At 56.1% G+C, this 19,923-nt stretch overlaps 3 protein-coding genes and 2 pseudogenes across 13 annotated transcripts; 3 read left to right on the top strand and 2 right to left on the bottom strand.

Moving 5' to 3' along the window:
- Positions 1-3,160: 3,160 nt before the first annotated feature.
- On the top strand, positions 3,161-4,213 carry LOC134756985 (neurotrophin-4-like; annotated as a pseudogene).
- LOC129526127 (choriogonadotropin subunit beta 7-like) lies at positions 3,637-6,851 on the top strand. 4 transcript variants are annotated; one of them, XM_063697536.1, is made up of 5 exons: positions 3,637-3,781; positions 5,690-5,731; positions 5,821-5,897; positions 6,131-6,286; positions 6,520-6,851. In XM_063697536.1, the coding sequence occupies exons 4-5, from the start codon at positions 6,146-6,148 to the stop codon at positions 6,832-6,834; spliced, it is 456 nt and encodes a 151-aa protein (XP_063553606.1). In that variant the 5' UTR covers positions 3,637-3,781; positions 5,690-5,731; positions 5,821-5,897; positions 6,131-6,145; the 3' UTR covers positions 6,835-6,851. The 4 variants fall into 4 exon arrangements, with proteins under 4 accessions (XP_063553606.1, XP_063553607.1, XP_055215531.2 ...); XM_063697537.1 differs by lacking the exon at positions 3,637-3,781 and adding an exon at positions 4,378-4,503; XM_055359558.2 differs by lacking the exon at positions 3,637-3,781 and having other exon boundaries at positions 5,490-5,731.
- A 2,349-nt stretch (positions 6,852-9,200) lies between these two features.
- LOC129526209 (choriogonadotropin subunit beta 7-like) lies at positions 9,201-12,415 on the bottom strand. Of its 4 annotated transcripts, none has more exons than XM_063697539.1 (5): positions 12,271-12,415; positions 10,321-10,362; positions 10,155-10,231; positions 9,766-9,921; positions 9,201-9,532 (listed from the first exon to the last, which is right to left on the bottom strand). In XM_063697539.1, exons 4-5 carry the CDS (start codon positions 9,904-9,906, stop codon positions 9,218-9,220), a joined length of 456 nt encoding a protein of 151 aa, XP_063553609.1. In that variant the 5' UTR covers positions 9,907-9,921; positions 10,155-10,231; positions 10,321-10,362; positions 12,271-12,415; the 3' UTR covers positions 9,201-9,217. The 4 variants fall into 4 exon arrangements, with proteins under 4 accessions (XP_063553609.1, XP_063553610.1, XP_055215755.1 ...); XM_063697540.1 differs by lacking the exon at positions 12,271-12,415 and adding an exon at positions 11,549-11,674; XM_055359780.2 differs by lacking the exon at positions 12,271-12,415 and having other exon boundaries at positions 10,321-10,559.
- LOC134756986 (neurotrophin-4-like) lies at positions 11,839-12,891 on the bottom strand (annotated as a pseudogene).
- A 3,791-nt stretch (positions 12,892-16,682) lies between these two features.
- LOC129526103 (choriogonadotropin subunit beta 7-like) lies at positions 16,683-19,922 on the top strand. Of its 5 annotated transcripts, none has more exons than XM_055359484.2 (5): positions 16,690-16,852; positions 18,761-18,802; positions 18,892-18,968; positions 19,202-19,357; positions 19,591-19,922. In XM_055359484.2, the coding sequence occupies exons 4-5, from the start codon at positions 19,217-19,219 to the stop codon at positions 19,903-19,905; spliced, it is 456 nt and encodes a 151-aa protein (XP_055215459.1). In that variant the 5' UTR covers positions 16,690-16,852; positions 18,761-18,802; positions 18,892-18,968; positions 19,202-19,216; the 3' UTR covers positions 19,906-19,922. The 5 variants fall into 5 exon arrangements, 4 of the variants coding, with proteins under 4 accessions (XP_055215459.1, XP_055215457.1, XP_063553611.1 ...); XM_063697541.1 differs by lacking the exon at positions 16,690-16,852 and adding an exon at positions 17,449-17,574; XR_010130631.1 differs by lacking the exon at positions 19,591-19,922 and having other exon boundaries at positions 16,683-16,852; positions 19,240-19,357.
- Position 19,923: the final 1 nt, after the last annotated feature.

Raw genomic sequence — 19,923 nt, forward strand, 5'->3', positions numbered from 1 at the left:
AAATCAGCCAGGCGTGGTGCTGCACGCCTGTGATCTCAGCTACTCGGGAGGCTGAGGCAGGAGAATCGCTTGAACCCGGGAGGGCCGAGATTGCAGTGAGCCAAGATCGTGTCACTGCACTTCCGCCTGGACAACACAGTGAGACTCTGTCTCAAAAAAAAAAAATAAATAAAAAATAAGGCCGGGCATGGTGGCTCACACTTGTAATCCCAGCATTGTCGGAGGCTGCAGTGGGCGGATCAGCTGAGGTGAGGAGTTCCAGACCAGCCTGACCAACATGGAGAAACCCCATCTCTACTAAAAATACAAAATATCCTCGGGCGTGGTGGTGCATGCTTATAATGCCAGGTACTTGGGAGGCTGAGGCAGGAGAATCGCTTGATCCCAGGAGGCGGAGTTTGCAGTGAGCCAAGATCGCGCCATTGCACTTCAGCTTGGGCAACAAAAACAAAGCTCCATCTTAAAAAAATAATAATAATAATCATAAAAAAGATAAAAATTGTTCGGCCGGGCACAGTGGCTCATGCCTGCAATCCCAGCACTATGGGACGCCGAGGCGGGTGCGTCACCTGAGGTCAGGACTTTGAGACTAGCCTGGCCAACGTGGTGAAACGCTGTGTCTACTAAAAAAATTACAAAAATTAGCTGGGTGTGGTGGTGCACGCCTGTAGTCCCAGCTACTCGGGAGGCTGAGGCAGGTGAATTGCTTGAACCCGGGAAGCATAGGTGCAGTGAGCCAAGATCGCGCCACTGCACTCCAGCCTGGGTGACAGGGTGAGACTCCATCTCAAAAAAAAAAAAAAAAAAAAGATGAAATAAAAATAAAAATAGAAAATAGTCAACTACTATTACTCAATAGCAACAGAGGGTAAAATACAGGCTCAGAGAAATTAATGCTTTGTGCCTGGACACATAGCCAGCAAATGGCAGAGATGGGACTTCACCTCTGGGCAACTGCACTCTGCCATCCTTCCCGTAGAACTCTGAGGAACCGAGAGTCTTGCATCTTGGAGGATGTTCCAACAACTTTTTTTTTTTTTTTTTTTTTTGAGGTGGGGTCTCACTCTCTCACCCAGACTGGACTGCAGTGGCTCGATCTCGGCTCACTGCAAGCTCTGCCTCCCGGGTTCAAGCCATTCTCCTGCCTCAGCCTCCCGAGTAGCTGGGACTGCAGGCGCCTGCCACCACGCCTGGCTAATTTTTTGTATTTTTTAGTAGAGACGGGGTTTCCCCGTGTTAGCCAGGATGGTATTGATCTGCTGTCCTTGCGATCTGCCCACCTCGGCCACCCAAAGTGCTGGGATTACAGGCATGAGCCACTGCGCCCGGCCCAATTTTTGTTTGTTTGTTTTGTTTTGTTTTGTTTTGTTGTTTTTTTTTTTGAAACAGAGTCTCACTCTGTCTGGCCAGGCTGGAGTACAGTGGCGCAATCCTGGCTCACTGTAACGCCTGTCTCCTGGTTTCAAGCGATTCTCCTGCCTCAGCCTTCTGAGTAACTGGAATTACAAGCGCCTGCCACCGTGCCCAGCTAATTTTTGTATTTTTAGTAGAGATGCAGTTTCACGACATTGGCCAGACTGGTCTCAAACTCCCAACCTCCAGTGATACTCCTGCCCTGGCCTCCCAGAGTGCTGGGATTATAGGCGTGAGACACCACGCCTGGCCCCAAACAAATTGCTTTAAGACGAGGTCTCCCAATGTTTCCCACTGCACTTGAACTCCTGGGCTCAAGCAATCCTCCTGCTGTGGCTCCTGAGTAGCTGGGACTACAGACTCAAGCCACCACGCCTGGCCACATTCCACAATTTAGAGAAAGTCCACAAGCTGGAATCCTAGGGAGACCCCAATTCACCTCAAAACTGCCACTAAGGAGGTAAAACGCTGCCCCTCTGAGGCAGGCTTCAGTTTCCCTGTGTGTGAAATTGACCTGGCGCTGGGAGAGGCTGTTGGAGGCGCGGATTTTGCAGTTTCCCTACAACATTCTGGAAGCCTGTGGTTCTGGGAAAGGGTGGCGTGGAGAAGACTGGGAAACAACCAGTGGTCACCAGAGCTGTAGCACCTCCTCCACCTCCGAGCTCTGGGGCTGGGAACCCCAGGCTTCGGGGCCCCTGTGGAGGACGCAGGTGGCCCCTTCTTTCCTGACATCTCAGGAGAGGGAGGGACAACCGGCTAGGGGAAGAAAAGCACAGGAAGGTTATACAGCCAGACGGGGAAGGGGCCAAATCTCTGAACAACCCCTTCCCCGAGTTCCTCTTCAAGTGCAGGGTACCCGAGAGTCAAGGCCCCGCCCCCTTTCCAGAGGCCCCTTTTCTACCCAGGTGACGGGTCCTAGCTGGGATGGGAGGCAGATGGACGGAGGGGAGCGGGGAGGAGGGGAAGGGAGAGGCAGTGGATGAAGGAGGATGGAAGAGATGACATCCCCCTCGGCCCATTCATCCCATTCAGGTCCCCAAGCCGCCCCCCACCCGCACCTGCACTGCCAGTGCCAACGTCAGAGGGAGGAAGAGGGAGCTCGGCTTAGAAGGCTGAGGCCCTGCCCCCTGGGCCACACCGATCATGTGGCCTTCCTTCTCCCCACAGAAGGCCAGACCATGGACACCTCCTGAGCTGGAGGTCATCCTCCATCTCCACCCTGTTTTCTCTTTCTTTCTTTCCTTCTTTCTTTCTTTCTTTCTTTCTTTCTTTCTTTCTTTCTTTTTTTGAGATGGAGTCTCGCTCTGTCATGGAGGCTGGCGTGCAGTGGCGCGATCTCTGCTCACTGCAAGCTCCCCCTCCTAGGTTCACTCCATTCTCCTGCCTCAGCCTCCCAAGCAGCTTGGACTACAGGGGCCCGCGAGCAAGCCCAGATAAGTTTTTGTATTTTTAGTAGAGACGGGGTTTCACCGTGTTAGCCAGGAAGGTCTCGATTCCCTGACCACATGATCCACCCGCCTCCGCCTCCCAAAGTGGTGGGATTACAGGAGCGCAGCACCACGCCCAGCTAATTTTGGTATTATCAGTAGAGATGTTATTTCACAGTGTTGGCCAGGCTGCTCTTGAACTCCTGACCTCAAGTCAACCACCCGCCTCAGCCTCCCAAAGTGCTGGGACTACAGGTGTGAGCCATAGTGCCTGACCTGGAGTTGTTGAATATTTATTCTTAATCTACAAGTTGGGTGTGATGCAAGTCCTGTACATGGAGTCGCCCAAACGTCTAGAACAAGGGCTTCCCCATAATCCTGGCAGGCAGGCCTCCCCTGGGGTTCCAAACTTCTGTCCCCACTGAAGTGTTTATCCTCTTCTCTAATCCCAGCCTCCTTTTCCCTGTTTCCATGTCCTCTGAGAGGTGCTCCCGCTCCCCCAGGCTCCCTCTGCATCCCCCTCATTTTCTTCCTCCCCAGTGTGTCATTGGAGTCCTAACCCCCACCCTTGACATTGTCCCCTTTTCCTACTCCAAAGTGGGACCTTCTTTTCCCCCGAGTGGTCCTGTCTAGGGGTGCCGCTGCCGGGCCCCCTCTGGTCTTCCTGCTGGAGACTGGGGCCTTTTGGGAGTCAGCAGGCACCCGGGCCAACCGCAGCCAGTGTGGGGTGAGCGATACTTCACCGGCGAGTCATCAGGGTGAGGCTGGCCGTGTGCGATGCAGTCAGTGTCTGGGTGACAGACCCCCGGACCGCTGTGGACTTGGGTGTGCTCGAGGTGGAGGTGTTGGGCGAGGCGCCTGCAGCTGGCGGCAGTTCCCTCCGCCAGCACTTCTTTGTCACCTGCATCAAGGCCGATAACTCTGAAGAAGGTGGCCCAGGGGTAGGTGGAGGGGCTGCCGCCGGCGTGTGGACCGGGGGGCACTGGGTGTCTGAGTGCAAGGCCAAGCAGTCCTATGTGCGGGCATTGACCGCTGATGCCCAGGGCCGTGTGGACTGGCGATGGATTCAAATTGGCACTGCCTGTGTCTGCACACTCCTCAGCCGGACTGGCCGGGCCTGAGACTTATACCCAGGAACTGGTCAGGCAGAAAAAGAACAGAGCTGGATGCTGAGAGACCTCAGGGTTGGCCCAGCTGCTCTACGGATGGACCCCAGTTGGGGAACTCATCAAATCATTGCAAAATCACAACTCTCTGAATTTGAGCTCAATCTCTGTAGGATGGGTGCAACAACATGGGGTTTTGAAGGTTGAATAGGAGCTCTCCCAGGGAAACTTGAGGGTAATCATGATGATGATGATAATAATAATAATAGCCACTATTTACTGAGTGTTTACTCTTTCTTAGCCCTAATACATAACTCCTCGGATCAACTCTCATGGATTTGATCGTTGGTGACCTTTGGTGTTAAGTTGCTGACTGCTCAGTCACAGAGGACACCACCTTGCTCATCCTGGGGAGTGGGAGGGCACATTTCACGACGTGGATGGGGGAGGAGAGAAACTGGAACATGCAAGCAGATGGCCAGGGGACCTTGAGGACATGGTCTACAGAAGGCCTTTAAGTATCTGGGAGCTGGGGTTCAAATGAGAAATCTTACTTGGTGAGAGCAGGCAGGGGTTGGCTTAGAATATTCTGTTTTGAGATAAAGAGCTACCAATCACGGGGGGAGTATAAGCAAGGTTGAATGAGAAGTGATCAGGATGCTGGAGAGTTCAGCCCTGGGCGGGGAGCTCAAGTCAGGTTTCTAGCCCTCTTCCCTGTGCCAACCTATACCCTACATTGGGAAAGAAACAGACCTTAAAATTGTCCAGCTTGATGGCATCGCGGGAAAGGGACTAAGTCCAGATAATGTTCTCCGAGGCTGCGGCTTCGGGGGCAGGACACACCTCCTGCGGGCCTATTCAATAATCAGTTAAATCACCTGAAGCCCACGCATTTCCGGGGAGCGCTCCGGGCACCCTGGCTTGAGGGTAGAGTGGGCGGAGGTCCCTAAGGGAGAGGTGGGGCTCGGGCTGAATCCCTCGTTGGGGGCACCAGGGTCAAGTGGCTAACCTGGCAGCACAGTCACGGGGAGGCCCTCTCTCATTGGGCAGAAGCTAAGTCCGAAGCCGCGCCCCTCCTGGGCGAGGAGGTTCCACCTCCTAGGTTCCCGTGATTCTCCTGCCTCAGCCCGAGTAGTGGGACATCCCACTTGCTCCCGCCATTCTGTTTACCACAGGTGACAACCGCCATGGCTGAGAGGCAGGGAGGTCCCCCGAGGACCGAGCAAGGCTCGGTCTCCCAAAATAAAAAAAACATACATTGAAGTAATTTAAAAACACGTAGGAAGATGTCATTTCTTCCTATCAAGGCGTCCTCCCTTTATGTATTGTTGTTACATAGGGAACGATAAAAAAAATTCTTTTTTCAACCAATGTGGACCAGGTTGGCCTCGAACTCGTGCACCTCGAACCCTCGCCTCCCTGAGGGCCCGAGGGCAGGCGCAACCGGCCGGAGCCACAATGGCTCCGGGTGTCGGGGCTCTCCTTTATGCCCTTTGAGCTTACGCAGGGTGGTGGAGCCAATCACGAGAGGCTCACCCCTGACGTCACCCAGTCCCCAGGGCCAGTGAGGGCCCTGCGTTCCATGGCGCCCCCTGGAGGGAGGAAGGGGAACTGTATCTGAGAGAGAGCAGCCAATTGGGGCCGCTGACTCGGGCCGGGTTCCCGTGCCGCGTCCAACACCCCTCGCTCCCTGTCTCACTCCCCCACGGAGACTCAATTTACTTTCCATGTCCACATCCCCAGTGCTTGCGGAAGATATCCCGCTAAGAGAGAGACATGTCAAAGGTAGGGTAGATCCACATTTCCAGGCACCAAGGATGGAGATGTTCCAGGTAAGACTGCAGGGCACCTGGGCACCTTCCACGTCCTTCCAGGCCATCACTGGCATGAGAAGGGGCAGACCCGTGTGAGCTGTGGAAGGAGGCCTCTTTCTGGAGGAGCGTGACCCCCGGTAAGCTTCAGGTGGGGCAGTTCCTGAGGGTGGGGATCTGAAATGTTGGGGTATCTCAGGTCCTCTGGGCTGTGGGGTGGGCTCTGAAAGGCAGGTGTCGGGGTGGTGGGTCCTGAATAGGAGATGCCGGGAAGGGTCTCTGGGTCTTTGTGGGTGGTGTACCACGCGGGATGGGAAGGCCAGGGCTCAGGGCTGTGCTCACAGACCCGGGTGAAGCAGTGTCCTCGCCCCAGGGGCTGCTGCTGAGCATGGGCGGGACATGGGCATCCAGGGAGACGCTTCGGCCACGGTGCCGCCCCATCAATGCCACCTTGGCTGTCGAGAAGGAGGGCTGCCCCGTGTGCATCACCGTCAACACCACCATCTGTGCCGGCTACTGCCCCACCATGGTGAGCTGCCCGGGGCCGGGGCAGGTGCTGCCACCTCAGGGCCAGACCCACAGAGGCAGCCGGGGAGGAAGGGTGGTCTGCCTCTCTGGTCAGGGGCTGCGGAACGGGGTGTGGGAGGGCAGGAACAGAGGGCTTCCTGGACCCCTGAGTCAGACCTGTGGGGGCAGCTGGGGAGCTCAGCCGAGGCGCTGGCCCCAGGCACATGCTCATTCCCCCTCTCACACGGCTTCCAGACCCGCGTGCTGCAGGGGGTCCTGCCGCCCCTGCCCCAGGTGGTGTGCAACTACCGCGATGTGCGCTTCGAGTCCATCCGGCTCCCTGGCTGCCCGCGCGGCGTGAACCCCGTGGTCTCCTACGCCGTGGCTCTCAGCTGTCAATGTGCACTCTGCCGCCGCAGCACCACTGACTGCGGGGGTCCCAAGGACCACCCCTTGACCTGTGATCACCCCCGCTTCCAGGCCTCCTCTTCCTCAAAGGCCCCTCCCCCCAGCCTTCCAAGTCCATCCCGACTCCCGGGGCCCTCAGACACCCCGATCCTCCCACAATAAAGGCTTCTCAATCCGCACTCTGGAGGTGTCTTTCTGTGGGCTCAGGACAACCACACTCACACAGGGTGGGTCCAGCTTCCAAACCATTTTATACAGAGTCACGGTATCAGAACTCTGGTAGAGAACAGGGTGGACGGCTGGGCGCGGTGGCTCACGCCTGTAATCCCACCACTTTGGGAGGCCGAGGCGGGTGGATCATGAGGTCAGGAGATCGAGACCATCCTGGCTAACACGGTGAAACCCCGTCTCTACTAAAAATACGGAAAGTTATCCGGCCTTGGTGGCGGGCGCTTGCAGGGGAATGGAGTGAACCTGGGAGCGGGAGGTTGCGGTGAGCAGAGATCACGCCACTGCACTCCAGCCTGCACGACAGAGCGAGACTCCATCTCAAAAAAAAAAAGAAAGAAAGAAAGAAAAAGAAAAGAGGGTGGAGATGGGGGATGACATCCAGCTCAGGAGGTGTCCATGGTCTGGCCTTCCGTGGGGAGAAGGAAGGCCACACGATTGGTGTGGCCCAGGGGGCAGGGCCTCAGCCTTCTAAGCCGAGCTCCCTCTTCCTCCCTCTGAGGTTGGCACTGGCAGTCCAGGTGGGGGCTTGGGGACCTGAATGGGATGAATGAGCCAAGTGGGATGTCATCTCTTCCATTGTCCTTCATCCACTGCCTCTCCCTTCCCCTCCTCCTCCGCCCCCTCCACCCCCCGGTCCATCTACCTCCCATCCCAGCCAGGAGCCATCACCTAAGTAGAAAAGGGGCCTCTGGAAAGGGGGCGGGGCCTTGACTCTTGGGTACCCTGCGCTTGAAGACGAACTCTGGGAAGGGGTTTTTCAGGGAGTTGGCCCCTTCCCCACCTGGCTGTATAACCTTCCTGTTCTTTTCTTCCCCTAACCGGTTGCCGCTCCCTCTCCTGAGATGTCAGGAAAGAGGGAGCCACCTGCGTCCTCCACAGTGGCCCCGGAAGCCTGGGGTTCCCAGCCCCAGAGCTCAGAGGCGAAGGAGGTGCTACAGCTCTGGTGACCACTGGTTGTTTCCCAGTCTTCTCCATGCCACCCTTTCCCAAAACAACAAAACAAAACAAAACAAACAAAAAAAATTGGGCCTGGCGCAGTGGTTCATGCCTGTAATCCCAGCACTTTGGGAAGCCGAGCGGGCGGATCACAAAGTCAGGAGATCAAGACTATCCTGGCTAACACGGGGAAACCCCGTCTCTACTGAAAAATACAACAAATTAGCCAGGCGTCCTGGTGGGCGCCTGTAGTCCCAGCTACTTGGGAGGCCGAGGCAGGAGAATGGCAGGAACCCGGGAGGCGGATCTTGCAGTGAGCCGAGATCGCGCCACTGCAGTCCAGTCTCAACAACAGAGCGAGACTCCGTCAAAAAAAAAAAAAAAAAAAAAATTGATTGGAACATCCTCCAACATGCAAGACTCTCAGTTCCTCAGAGTTCTACAGGAAGGATGGCAGAGTGCAGTTGCCCAGAGTTGAAGTCCCATCTCTGCCATTTGTTGGCTGTGTGACCAGGCACAAATCATTAATTTCTCTGAGCCTGTATTTTACCATCTGTTGCTATTGAGTAATAGTAGTGGACTATTTTCTATTTTTATTTTTATTTTATTTTATTTATTTATTTTTTTTGAGACGGAGTCTGGCCCTGTCACCCAGGCTGGAGTGCAGTGGCGTGATCTCGGCTCACTGCACCTATGCTTCCCGGGTTCAAGCGATTCTCCTGCCTCAGCTTCCTGAGTAGCTGGGACTACAGGCGCGCACCACCACACCCAGCTAATTTTTTTTTTTTTTTTTTTTTTAGTAGAGACAGGGTTTCACCATGTTGGCCAGGCTGGTCTCGAAGTCCTGAACTCAGGTGATGCACCCGCCTCGGCCTCCCAAAGTGCTGAGATTGCAGGCATGAGCCACTGCGCCTGGCCGAACATTTTTAATTTTTATTTTATTATTATTATTATTATTATTACTTTTTGAGATGGAGCTTTGTTTTTGTTGCCCAGGCTGAAGCACAATGGCGGGATCTTGGCTCACTGCAACCTCCGCCTCCTAGGATCAAGAGATTCTCCTGCCTTAGCCTCCCAAGTACCTGGGAGTATAGGCATGCACCACCACGCCCGACGATATTTTGTATTTTTAGTAGAGATGGGGTTTCTCCATGTTGGTCAGGCTGGTCTGGAACCCCTCACCTCAGCTGATCCACCCACAGCAGCCTCCGACAATTACAGGCGTGAGCCACCGCGCCCAGCCGTCCACCCTGTTCTCTACCAGAGTTCTGATACCGTGACTCTGTATAAAATGGTTTGGAAGCTGGACCCACCCTGTGTGAGTGTGGTTGTCCTGAGCCCACAGAAAGACACCTCCAGAGTGCGGATTGAGAAGCCTTTATTGTGGGAGGATCGGGGTGTCTGAGGGCCCCGGGAGTCGGGATGGACTTGGAAGGCTGGGGGGAGGGGCCTTTGAGGAAGAGGAGGCCTGGAAGCGGGGGTGATCACAGGTCAAGGGGTGGTCCTTGGGACCCCCGCAGTCAGTGGTGCTGCGGCGGCAGAGTGCACATTGACAGCTGAGAGCCACGGCGTAGGAGACCACGGGGTTCACGCCGCGCGGGCAGCCAGGGAGCCGGATGGACTCGAAGCGCACATCGCGGTAGTTGCACACCACCTGGGGCAGGGGCGGCAGGACCCCCTGCAGCACGCGGGTCTGGAAGCCGTGTGAGAGGGGGAATGAGCATGTGCCTGGGGCCAGCGCCTCGGCTGAGCTCCCCAGCTGCCCCCACAGGTCTGACTCAGGGGTCCAGGAAGCCCTCTGTTCCTGCCCTCCCACACCCCATTCCGCAGCCCCTGACCAGAGAGGCAGACCACCCTTCCTCCCCGGCTGCCTCTGTGGGTCTGGCCCTGAGGTGGCAGCACCTGCCCCGGCCCCGGGCAGCTCACCATGGTGGGGCAGTAGCCGGCACAGATGGTGGTGTTGACGGTGATGCACACGGGGCAGCCCTCCTTCTCGACAGCCAAGGTGGCATTGATGGGGCGGCACCGTGGCCGAAGCGTCTCCCTGGATGCCCATGTCCCGCCCATGCTCAGCAGCAGCCCCTGGGGCGAGGACACTGCTTCACCCGGGTCTGTGAGCACAGCCCTGAGCCCTGGCCTTCCCATCCCGCGTGGTACACCACCCACAAAGACCCAGAGACCCTTCCCGGCATCTCCTATTCAGGACCCACCACCCCGACACCTGCCTTTCAGAGCCCACCCCACAGCCCAGAGGACCTGAGATACCCCAACATTTCAGATCCCCACCCTCAGGAACTGCCCCACCTGAAGCTTACCGGGGGTCACGCTCCTCCAGAAAGAGGCCTCCTTCCACAGCTCACACGGGTCTGCCCCTTCTCATGCCAGTGATGGCCTGGAAGGACGTGGAAGGTGCCCAGGGGCCCTGCAGTCTTACCTGGAACATCTCCATCCTTGGTGCCTGGAAATGTGGATCTACCCTACCTTTGACATGTCTCTCTCTTAGCGGGATATCTTCCGCAAGCACTGGGGATGTGGACATGGAAAGTAAATTGAGTCTCCGTGGGGGAGTGAGACAGGGAGCGAGGGGTGTTGGACGCGGCACGGGAACCCGGCCCGAGTCAGCGGCCCCAATTGGCTGCTCTCTCTCAGATACAGTTCCCCTTCCTCCCTCCAGGGGGCGCCATGGAACGCAGGGCCCTCACTGGCCCTGGGGACTGGGTGACGTCAGGGGTGAGCCTCTCGTGATTGGCTCCACCACCCTGCGTAAGCTCAAAGGGCATAAAGGAGAGCCCCGACACCCGGAGCCATTGTGGCTCCGGCCGGTTGCGCCTGCCCTCGGGCCCTCAGGGAGGCGAGGGTTCGAGGTGCACGAGTTCGAGGCCAACCTGGTCCACATTGGTTGAAAAAAAAATTTTTTTTATCGTTCCCTATGTAACAACAATACATAAAGGGAGGACGCCTTGATAGGAAGAAATGACATCTTCCTACGTGTTTTTAAATTACTTCAATGTATGTTTTTTTTATTTTGGGAGACCGAGCCTTGCTCGGTCCTCGGGGGACCTCCCTGCCTCTCAGCCATGGCGGTTGTCACCTGTGGTAAACAGAATGGCGGGAGCAAGTGGGATGTCCCACTACTCGGGCTGAGGCAGGAGAATCACGGGAACCTAGGAGGTGGAACCTCCTCGCCCAGGAGGGGCGCGGCTTCGGACTTAGCTTCTGCCCAATGAGAGAGGGCCTCCCCGTGACTGTGCTGCCAGGTTAGCCACTTGACCCTGGTGCCCCCAACGAGGGATTCAGCCCGAGCCCCACCTCTCCCTTAGGGACCTCCGCCCACTCTACCCTCAAGCCAGGGTGCCCGGAGCGCTCCCCGGAAATGCGTGGGCTTCAGGTGATTTAACTGATTATTGAATAGGCCCGCAGGAGGTGTGTCCTGCCCCCGAAGCCGCAGCCTCGGAGAACATTATCTGGACTTAGTCCCTTTCCCGCGATGCCATCAAGCTGGACAATTTTAAGGTCTGTTTCTTTCCCAATGTAGGGTATAGGTTGGCACAGGGAAGAGGGCTAGAAACCTGACTTGAGCTCCCCGCCCAGGGCTGAACTCTCCAGCATCCTGATCACTTCTCATTCAACCTTGCTTATACTCCCCCCGTGATTGGTAGCTCTTTATCTCAAAACAGAATATTCTAAGCCAACCCCTGCCTGCTCTCACCAAGTAAGATTTCTCATTTGAACCCCAGCTCCCAGATACTTAAAGGCCTTCTGTAGACCATGTCCTCAAGGTCCCCTGGCCATCTGCTTGCATGTTCCAGTTTCTCTCCTCCCCCATCCACGTCGTGAAATGTGCCCTCCCACTCCCCAGGATGAGCAAGGTGGTGTCCTCTGTGACTGAGCAGTCAGCAACTTAACACCAAAGGTCACCAACGATCAAATCCATGAGAGTTGATCCGAGGAGTTATGTATTAGGGCTAAGAAAGAGTAAACACTCAGTAAATAGTGGCTATTATTATTATTATCATCATCATCATGATTACCCTCAAGTTTCCCTGGGAGAGCTCCTATTCAACCTTCAAAACCCCATGTTGTTGCACCCATCCTACAGAGATTGAGCTCAAATTCAGAGAGTTGTGATTTTGCAATGATTTGATGAGTTCCCCAACTGGGGTCCATCCGTAGAGCAGCTGGGCCAACCCTGAGGTCTCTCAGCATCCAGCTCTGTTCTTTTTCTGCCTGACCAGTTCCTGGGTATAAGTCTCAGGCCCGGCCAGTCCGGCTGAGGAGTGTGCAGACACAGGCAGTGCCAATTTGAATCCATCGCCAGTCCACACGGCCCTGGGCATCAGCGGTCAATGCCCGCACATAGGACTGCTTGGCCTTGCACTCAGACACCCAGTGCCCCCCGGTCCACACGCCGGCGGCAGCCCCTCCACCTACCCCTGGGCCACCTTCTTCAGAGTTATCGGCCTTGATGCAGGTGACAAAGAAGTGCTGGCGGAGGGAACTGCCGCCAGCTGCAGGCGCCTCGCCCAACACCTCCACCTCGAGCACACCCAAGTCCACAGCGGTCCGGGGGTCTGTCACCCAGACACTGACTGCATCGCACACGGCCAGCCTCACCCTGATGACTCGCCGGTGAAGTATCGCTCACCCCACACTGGCTGCGGTTGGCCCGGGTGCCTGCTGACTCCCAAAAGGCCCCAGTCTCCAGCAGGAAGACCAGAGGGGGCCCGGCAGCGGCACCCCTAGACAGGACCACTCGGGGGAAAAGAAGGTCCCACTTTGGAGTAGGAAAAGGGGACAATGTCAAGGGTGGGGGTTAGGACTCCAATGACACACTGGGGAGGAAGAAAATGAGGGGGATGCAGAGGGAGCCTGGGGGAGCGGGAGCACCTCTCAGAGGACATGGAAACAGGGAAAAGGAGGCTGGGATTAGAGAAGAGGATAAACACTTCAGTGGGGACAGAAGTTTGGAACCCCAGGGGAGGCCTGCCTGCCAGGATTATGGGGAAGCCCTTGTTCTAGACGTTTGGGCGACTCCATGTACAGGACTTGCATCACACCCAACTTGTAGATTAAGAATAAATATTCAACAACTCCAGGTCAGGCACTATGGCTCACACCTGTAGTCCCAGCACTTTGGGAGGCTGAGGCGGGTGGTTGACTTGAGGTCAGGAGTTCAAGAGCAGCCTGGCCAACACTGTGAAATAACATCTCTACTGATAATACCAAAATTAGCTGGGCGTGGTGCTGCGCTCCTGTAATCCCACCACTTTGGGAGGCGGAGGCGGGTGGATCATGTGGTCAGGGAATCGAGACCTTCCTGGCTAACACGGTGAAACCCCGTCTCTACTAAAAATACAAAAACTTATCTGGGCTTGCTCGCGGGCCCCTGTAGTCCAAGCTGCTTGGGAGGCTGAGGCAGGAGAATGGAGTGAACCTAGGAGGGGGAGCTTGCAGTGAGCAGAGATCGCGCCACTGCACGCCAGCCTCCATGACAGAGCGAGACTCCATCTCAAAAAAAGAAAGAAAGAAAGAAAGAAAGAAAGAAAGAAAGAAAGAAAGAAAGAAGGAAAGAAAGAAAGAGAAAACAGGGTGGAGATGGAGGATGACCTCCAGCTCAGGAGGTGTCCATGGTCTGGCCTTCTGTGGGGAGAAGGAAGGCCACATGATCGGTGTGGCCCAGGGGGCAGGGCCTCAGCCTTCTAAGCCGAGCTCCCTCTTCCTCCCTCTGACGTTGGCACTGGCAGTGCAGGTGCGGGTGGGGGGCGGCTTGGGGACCTGAATGGGATGAATGGGCCGAGGGGGATGTCATCTCTTCCATCCTCCTTCATCCACTGCCTCTCCCTTCCCCTCCTCCCCGCTCCCCTCCGTCCATCTGCCTCCCATCCCAGCTAGGACCCGTCACCTGGGTAGAAAAGGGGCCTCTGGAAAGGGGGCGGGGCCTTGACTCTCGGGTACCCTGCACTTGAAGAGGAACTCGGGGAAGGGGTTGTTCAGAGATTTGGCCCCTTCCCCGTCTGGCTGTATAACCTTCCTGTGCTTTTCTTCCCCTAGCCGGTTGTCCCTCCCTCTCCTGAGATGTCAGGAAAGAAGGGGCCACCTGCGTCCTCCACAGGGGCCCCGAAGCCTGGGGTTCCCAGCCCCAGAGCTCGGAGGTGGAGGAGGTGCTACAGCTCTGGTGACCACTGGTTGTTTCCCAGTCTTCTCCACGCCACCCTTTCCCAGAACCACAGGCTTCCAGAATGTTGTAGGGAAACTGCAAAATCCGCGCCTCCAACAGCCTCTCCCAGCGCCAGGTCAATTTCACACACAGGGAAACTGAAGCCTGCCTCAGAGGGGCAGCGTTTTACCTCCTTAGTGGCAGTTTTGAGGTGAATTGGGGTCTCCCTAGGATTCCAGCTTGTGGACTTTCTCTAAATTGTGGAATGTGGCCAGGCGTGGTGGCTTGAGTCTGTAGTCCCAGCTACTCAGGAGCCACAGCAGGAGGATTGCTTGAGCCCAGGAGTTCAAGTGCAGTGGGAAACATTGGGAGACCTCGTCTTAAAGCAATTTGTTTGGGGCCAGGCGTGGTGTCTCACGCCTATAATCCCAGCACTCTGGGAGGCCAGGGCAGGAGTATCACTGGAGGTTGGGAGTTTGAGACCAGTCTGGCCAATGTCGTGAAACTGCATCTCTACTAAAAATACAAAAATTAGCTGGGCACGGTGGCAGGCGCTTGTAATTCCAGTTACTCAGAAGGCTGAGGCAGGAGAATCGCTTGAAACCAGGAGACAGGCGTTACAGTGAGCCAGGATTGCGCCACTGTACTCCAGCCTGGCCAGACAGAGTGAGACTCTGTTTCAAAAAAAAAAACAACAAAACAAAACAAAACAAAACAAACAAACAAAAATTGGGCCGGGCGCAGTGGCTGATGCCTGTAATCCCAGCACTTTGGGTGGCCGAGGTGGGCAGATCGCAAGGACAGCAGATCAATACCATCCTGGCTAACACGGGGAAACCCCGTCTCTACTAAAAAATACAAAAAATTAGCCAGGCGTGGTGGCAGGCGCCTGCAGTCCCAGCTACTCGGGAGGCTGAGGCAGGAGAATGGCTTGAACCCGGGAGGCAGAGCTTGCAGTGAGCCGAGATCGAGCCACTGCAGTCCAGTCTGGGTGAGAGAGTGAGACCCCACCTCAAAAAAAAAAAAAAAAAAAAAAAGTTGTTGGAACATCCTCCAAGATGCAAGACTCTCGGTTCCTCAGAGTTCTACGGGAAGGATGGCAGAGTGCAGTTGCCCAGAGGTGAAGTCCCATCTCTGCCATTTGCTGGCTATGTGTCCAGGCACAAAGCATTAATTTCTCTGAGCCTGTATTTTACCCTCTGTTGCTATTGAGTAATAGTAGTTGACTATTTTCTATTTTTATTTTTATTTCATCTTTTTTTTTTTTTTTTTTTTGAGATGGAGTCTCACCCTGTCACCCAGGCTGGAGTGCAGTGGCGCGATCTTGGCTCACTGCACCTATGCTTCCCGGGTTCAAGCAATTCACCTGCCTCAGCCTCCCGAGTAGCTGGGACTACAGGCGTGCACCACCACACCCAGCTAATTTTTGTAATTTTTTTAGTAGACACAGCGTTTCACCACGTTGGCCAGGCTAGTCTCAAAGTCCTGACCTCAGGTGACGCACCCGCCTCGGCGTCCCATAGTGCTGGGATTGCAGGCATGAGCCACTGTGCCCGGCCGAACAATTTTTATCTTTTTTATGATTATTATTATTATTTTTTTAAGATGGAGCTTTGTTTTTGTTGCCCAAGCTGAAGTGCAATGGCGCGATCTTGGCTCACTGCAAACTCCGCCTCCTGGGATCAAGCGATTCTCCTGCCTCAGCCTCCCAAGTACCTGGCATTATAAGCATGCACCACCACGCCCGAGGATATTTTGTATTTTTAGTAGAGATGGGGTTTCTCCATGTTGGTCAGGCTGGTCTGGAACTCCTCACCTCAGCTGATCCGCCCACTGCAGCCTCCGACAATGCTGGGATTACAAGTGTGAGCCACCATGCCCGGCCTTATTTTTTATTTATTTTTTTTTTTTGAGACAGAGTCTCACTGTGTTGTCCAGGCGGAAGTGCAGTGACACGATCTTGGCTCACTGCAATCTCGGCCCTCCCGGGTTCAAGCGATTCTCCTGCCTCAGCCTCCCGAGTAGCTGAGATCACAGGCGTGCAGCACCACGCCTGGCTGATTTTGGTATTAACAGTAGAGATGTTGTTTCACAATGTTGTCCAGGCTGCTCTCGAACTCCTGACCTCAAGTCATCCACCCGCCTCAGCCTCCCAAAGTGCTGGGATTACAGGTGTGAGGCATAGTGCCTGACCTGGAGTTGTTGAATATTTATTCTTAATCTACAAGTTGGGTGTGATGCAAGTCCTATATATGGAGTCCCCCAAACTTCTAGAGCAAGGGCTTCCCCGTAATCCTGGCAGGCAAGCCTCCCCTGGGGTTCCAAACTTCTGTCCCCACCGAAGTGTTTATCCTCTTCTCTAATCCCAGCCTCCTTTTCCCTGTTTCCATGTCCTCTGAGAGGTGCTCCCGCTCCCCCAGGCTCCCTCTGCATCCCCCTCATTTTCTTCCTCCCCAGTGTGTCAATGGGGTCCTAACCCCACCCTCGGCACTGTCACCTTTTCCTGAACCAAAGTAGGACCTTCTTTCCCCCTGAGTGGTCCTGTCTAGGGGTGCCGCTGCCGGGCCCCCTCTGGTCTTCCTGCTGGAGACTGGGGCCTTTTGGGAGTCAGCAGGCGCCCGGGCCAACCGCAGCCAGTGTGAGGTGAGCGATACTTCACCGGCGAGTCATCAGGGTGAGGCTGGCCGTGTGTGATGCAGTCAGTGTCTGGGTGACAGACCCCCGGACCGCTGTGGACTTGGGTGTGCTCGAGGTGGAGGTGTTGGGCGAGGCGCCTGCGGCTGGCGGCAGTTCCCTCCGCCAGCACTTCTTTGTCACCGCTTCGAGGCCGATAACTCTGAAGAAGGTGGCCCAGGGGTAGGTGGAGGGGCTGCCGCCAGGGTGTGGACCGGGGGGCACTGGGTGTCTGAGTGCAAGGCCAAGCAGTCCTATGTGCGGGCATTGACCGCTGATGCCCAGGGCCGTGTGGACTGGCGATGGATTCAAATTGGCACTGCCTGTGTCTGCACACTCCTCAGCCGGACTGGCCGGGCCTGAGACTTATACCCAGGAACTGGTCAGGCAGAAAAAGAACAGAGCTGGATGCTGAGAGACCTCAGGGTTGGCCCAGCTGCTCTACGGATGGACCCCAGTTGGGGAACTCATCAAATCATTGCAAAATCACAACTCTCTGAATTTGAGCTCAATCTCTGTAGGATGGGTGCAACAACATGGGGTTTTGAAGGTTGAATAGGAGCTCTCCCAGGGAAACTTGAGGGTAATCATGATGATGATGATAATAATAATAATAGCCACTATTTACTGAGTGTTTACTCTTTCTTAGCCCTAATACATAACTCCTCGGATCAACTCTCATGGATTTGATCGTTGGTGACCTTTGGTGTTAAGTTGCTGACTGCTCAGTCACAGAGGACACCACCTTGCTCATCCTGGGGAGTGGGAGGGCACATTTCACGACGTGGATGGGGGAGGAGAGAAACTGGAACATGCAAGCAGATGGCCAGGGGACCTTGAGGACATGGTCTACAGAAGGCCTTTAAGTATCTGGGAGCTGGGGTTCAAATGAGAAATCTTACTTGGTGAGAGCAGGCAGGGGTTGGCTTAGAATATTCTGTTTTGAGATAAAGAGCTACCAATCACGGGGGGAGTATAAGCAAGGTTGAATGAGAAGTGATCAGGATGCTGGAGAGTTCAGCCCTGGGCGGGGAGCTCAAGTCAGGTTTCTAGCCCTCTTCCCTGTGCCAACCTATACCCTACATTGGGAAAGAAACAGACCTTAAAATTGTCCAGCTTGATGGCATCGCGGGAAAGGGACTAAGTCCAGATAATGTTCTCCGAGGCTGCGGCTTCGGGGGCAGGACACACCTCCTGCGGGCCTATTCAATAATCAGTTAAATCACCTGAAGCCCACGCATTTCCGGGGAGCGCTCCGGGCACCCTGGCTTGAGGGTAGAGTGGGCGGAGGTCCCTAAGGGAGAGGTGGGGCTCGGGCTGAATCCCTCGTTGGGGGCACCAGGGTCAAGTGGCTAACCTGGCAGCACAGTCACGGGGAGGCCCTCTCTCATTGGGCAGAAGCTAAGTCCGAAGCCGCGCCCCTCCTGGGCGAGGAGGTTCCACCTCCTAGGTTCCCGTGATTCTCCTGCCTCAGCCCGAGTAGTGGGACATCCCACTTGCTCCCGCCATTCTGTTTACCACAGGTGACAACCGCCATGGCTGAGAGGCAGGGAGGTCCCCCGAGGACCGAGCAAGGCTCGGTCTCCCAAAATAAAAAAAACATACATTGAAGTAATTTAAAAACACGTAGGAAGATGTCATTTCTTCCTATCAAGGCGTCCTCCCTTTATGTATTGTTGTTACATAGGGAACGATAAAAAAAATTTTTTTTTCAACCAATGTGGACCAGGTTGGCCTCGAACTCGTGCACCTCGAACCCTCGCCTCCCTGAGGGCCCGAGGGCAGGCGCAACCGGCCGGAGCCACAATGGCTCCGGGTGTCGGGGCTCTCCTTTATGCCCTTTGAGCTTACGCAGGGTGGTGGAGCCAATCACGAGAGGCTCACCCCTGACGTCACCCAGTCCCCAGGGCCAGTGAGGGCCCTGCGTTCCATGGCGCCCCCTGGAGGGAGGAAGGGGAACTGTATCTGAGAGAGAGCAGCCAATTGGGGCCGCTGACTCGGGCCGGGTTCCCGTGCCGCGTCCAACACCCCTCGCTCCCTGTCTCACTCCCCCACGGAGACTCAATTTACTTTCCATGTCCACATCCCCAGTGCTTGCGGAAGATATCCCGCTAAGAGAGAGACATGTCAAAGGTAGGGTAGATCCACATTTCCAGGCACCAAGGATGGAGATGTTCCAGGTAAGACTGCAGGGCCCCTGGGCACCTTCCACGTCCTTCCAGGCCATCACTGGCATGAGAAGGGGCAGACCCGTGTGAGCTGTGGAAGGAGGCCTCTTTCTGGAGGAGCGTGACCCCCGGTAAGCTTCAGGTGGGGCAGTTCCTGAGGGTGGGGATCTGAAATGTTGGGGTATCTCAGGTCCTCTGGGCTGTGGGGTGGGCTCTGAAAGGCAGGTGTCGGGGTGGTGGGTCCTGAATAGGAGATGCCGGGAAGGGTCTCTGGGTCTTTGTGGGTGGTGTACCACGCGGGATGGGAAGGCCAGGGCTCAGGGCTGTGCTCACAGACCCGGGTGAAGCAGTGTCCTCGCCCCAGGGGCTGCTGCTGAGCATGGGCGGGACATGGGCATCCAGGGAGACGCTTCGGCCACGGTGCCGCCCCATCAATGCCACCTTGGCTGTCGAGAAGGAGGGCTGCCCCGTGTGCATCACCGTCAACACCACCATCTGTGCCGGCTACTGCCCCACCATGGTGAGCTGCCCGGGGCCGGGGCAGGTGCTGCCACCTCAGGGCCAGACCCACAGAGGCAGCCGGGGAGGAAGGGTGGTCTGCCTCTCTGGTCAGGGGCTGCGGAATGGGGTGTGGGAGGGCAGGAACAGAGGGCTTCCTGGACCCCTGAGTCAGACCTGTGGGGGCAGCTGGGGAGCTCAGCCGAGGCGCTGGCCCCAGGCACATGCTCATTCCCCCTCTCACACGGCTTCCAGACCCGCGTGCTGCAGGGGGTCCTGCCGCCCCTGCCCCAGGTGGTGTGCAACTACCGCGATGTGCGCTTCGAGTCCATCCGGCTCCCTGGCTGCCCGCGCGGCGTGAACCCCGTGGTCTCCTACGCCGTGGCTCTCAGCTGTCAATGTGCACTCTGCCGCCGCAGCACCACTGACTGCGGGGGTCCCAAGGACCACCCCTTGACCTGTGATCACCCCCGCTTCCAGGCCTCCTCTTCCTCAAAGGCCCCTCCCCCCAGCCTTCCAAGTCCATCCCGACTCCCGGGGCCCTCAGACACCCCGATCCTCCCACAATAAAGGCTTCTCAATCCGCAC

This window comes from Gorilla gorilla, chromosome 14 (genome assembly GCF_029281585.2).
Source record: "Gorilla gorilla gorilla isolate KB3781 chromosome 14, NHGRI_mGorGor1-v2.1_pri, whole genome shotgun sequence".
NCBI classification, from domain to species: Eukaryota; Metazoa; Chordata; class Mammalia; order Primates; family Hominidae; genus Gorilla; species Gorilla gorilla.

Excerpts from the sequence above, each read along its gene's own strand:
- LOC129526127 (XM_055359556.2), top strand. The coding sequence starts at position 5,674 with ATGTCCACATCCCCAGTGCTTGCGGAAGATATCCCGCTAAGAGAGAGA. Across the intron at positions 5,779-6,130 it reads CAAGGATGGAGATGTTCCAG|GGGCTGCTGCTGAGCATGGG; the intron begins GTAAGACTGCAG and ends TCCTCGCCCCAG. Across the intron at positions 6,287-6,519 it reads CCGGCTACTGCCCCACCATG|ACCCGCGTGCTGCAGGGGGT; the intron begins GTGAGCTGCCCG and ends CACGGCTTCCAG.
- LOC129526209 (XM_055359778.2), bottom strand. The coding sequence starts at position 10,378 with ATGTCCACATCCCCAGTGCTTGCGGAAGATATCCCGCTAAGAGAGAGA. Across the intron at positions 9,922-10,273 it reads CAAGGATGGAGATGTTCCAG|GGGCTGCTGCTGAGCATGGG; the intron begins GTAAGACTGCAG and ends TCCTCGCCCCAG. Across the intron at positions 9,533-9,765 it reads CCGGCTACTGCCCCACCATG|ACCCGCGTGCTGCAGGGGGT; the intron begins GTGAGCTGCCCG and ends CACGGCTTCCAG.
- LOC129526103 (XM_055359480.2), top strand. The coding sequence starts at position 18,745 with ATGTCCACATCCCCAGTGCTTGCGGAAGATATCCCGCTAAGAGAGAGA. Across the intron at positions 18,850-19,201 it reads CAAGGATGGAGATGTTCCAG|GGGCTGCTGCTGAGCATGGG; the intron begins GTAAGACTGCAG and ends TCCTCGCCCCAG. Across the intron at positions 19,358-19,590 it reads CCGGCTACTGCCCCACCATG|ACCCGCGTGCTGCAGGGGGT; the intron begins GTGAGCTGCCCG and ends CACGGCTTCCAG.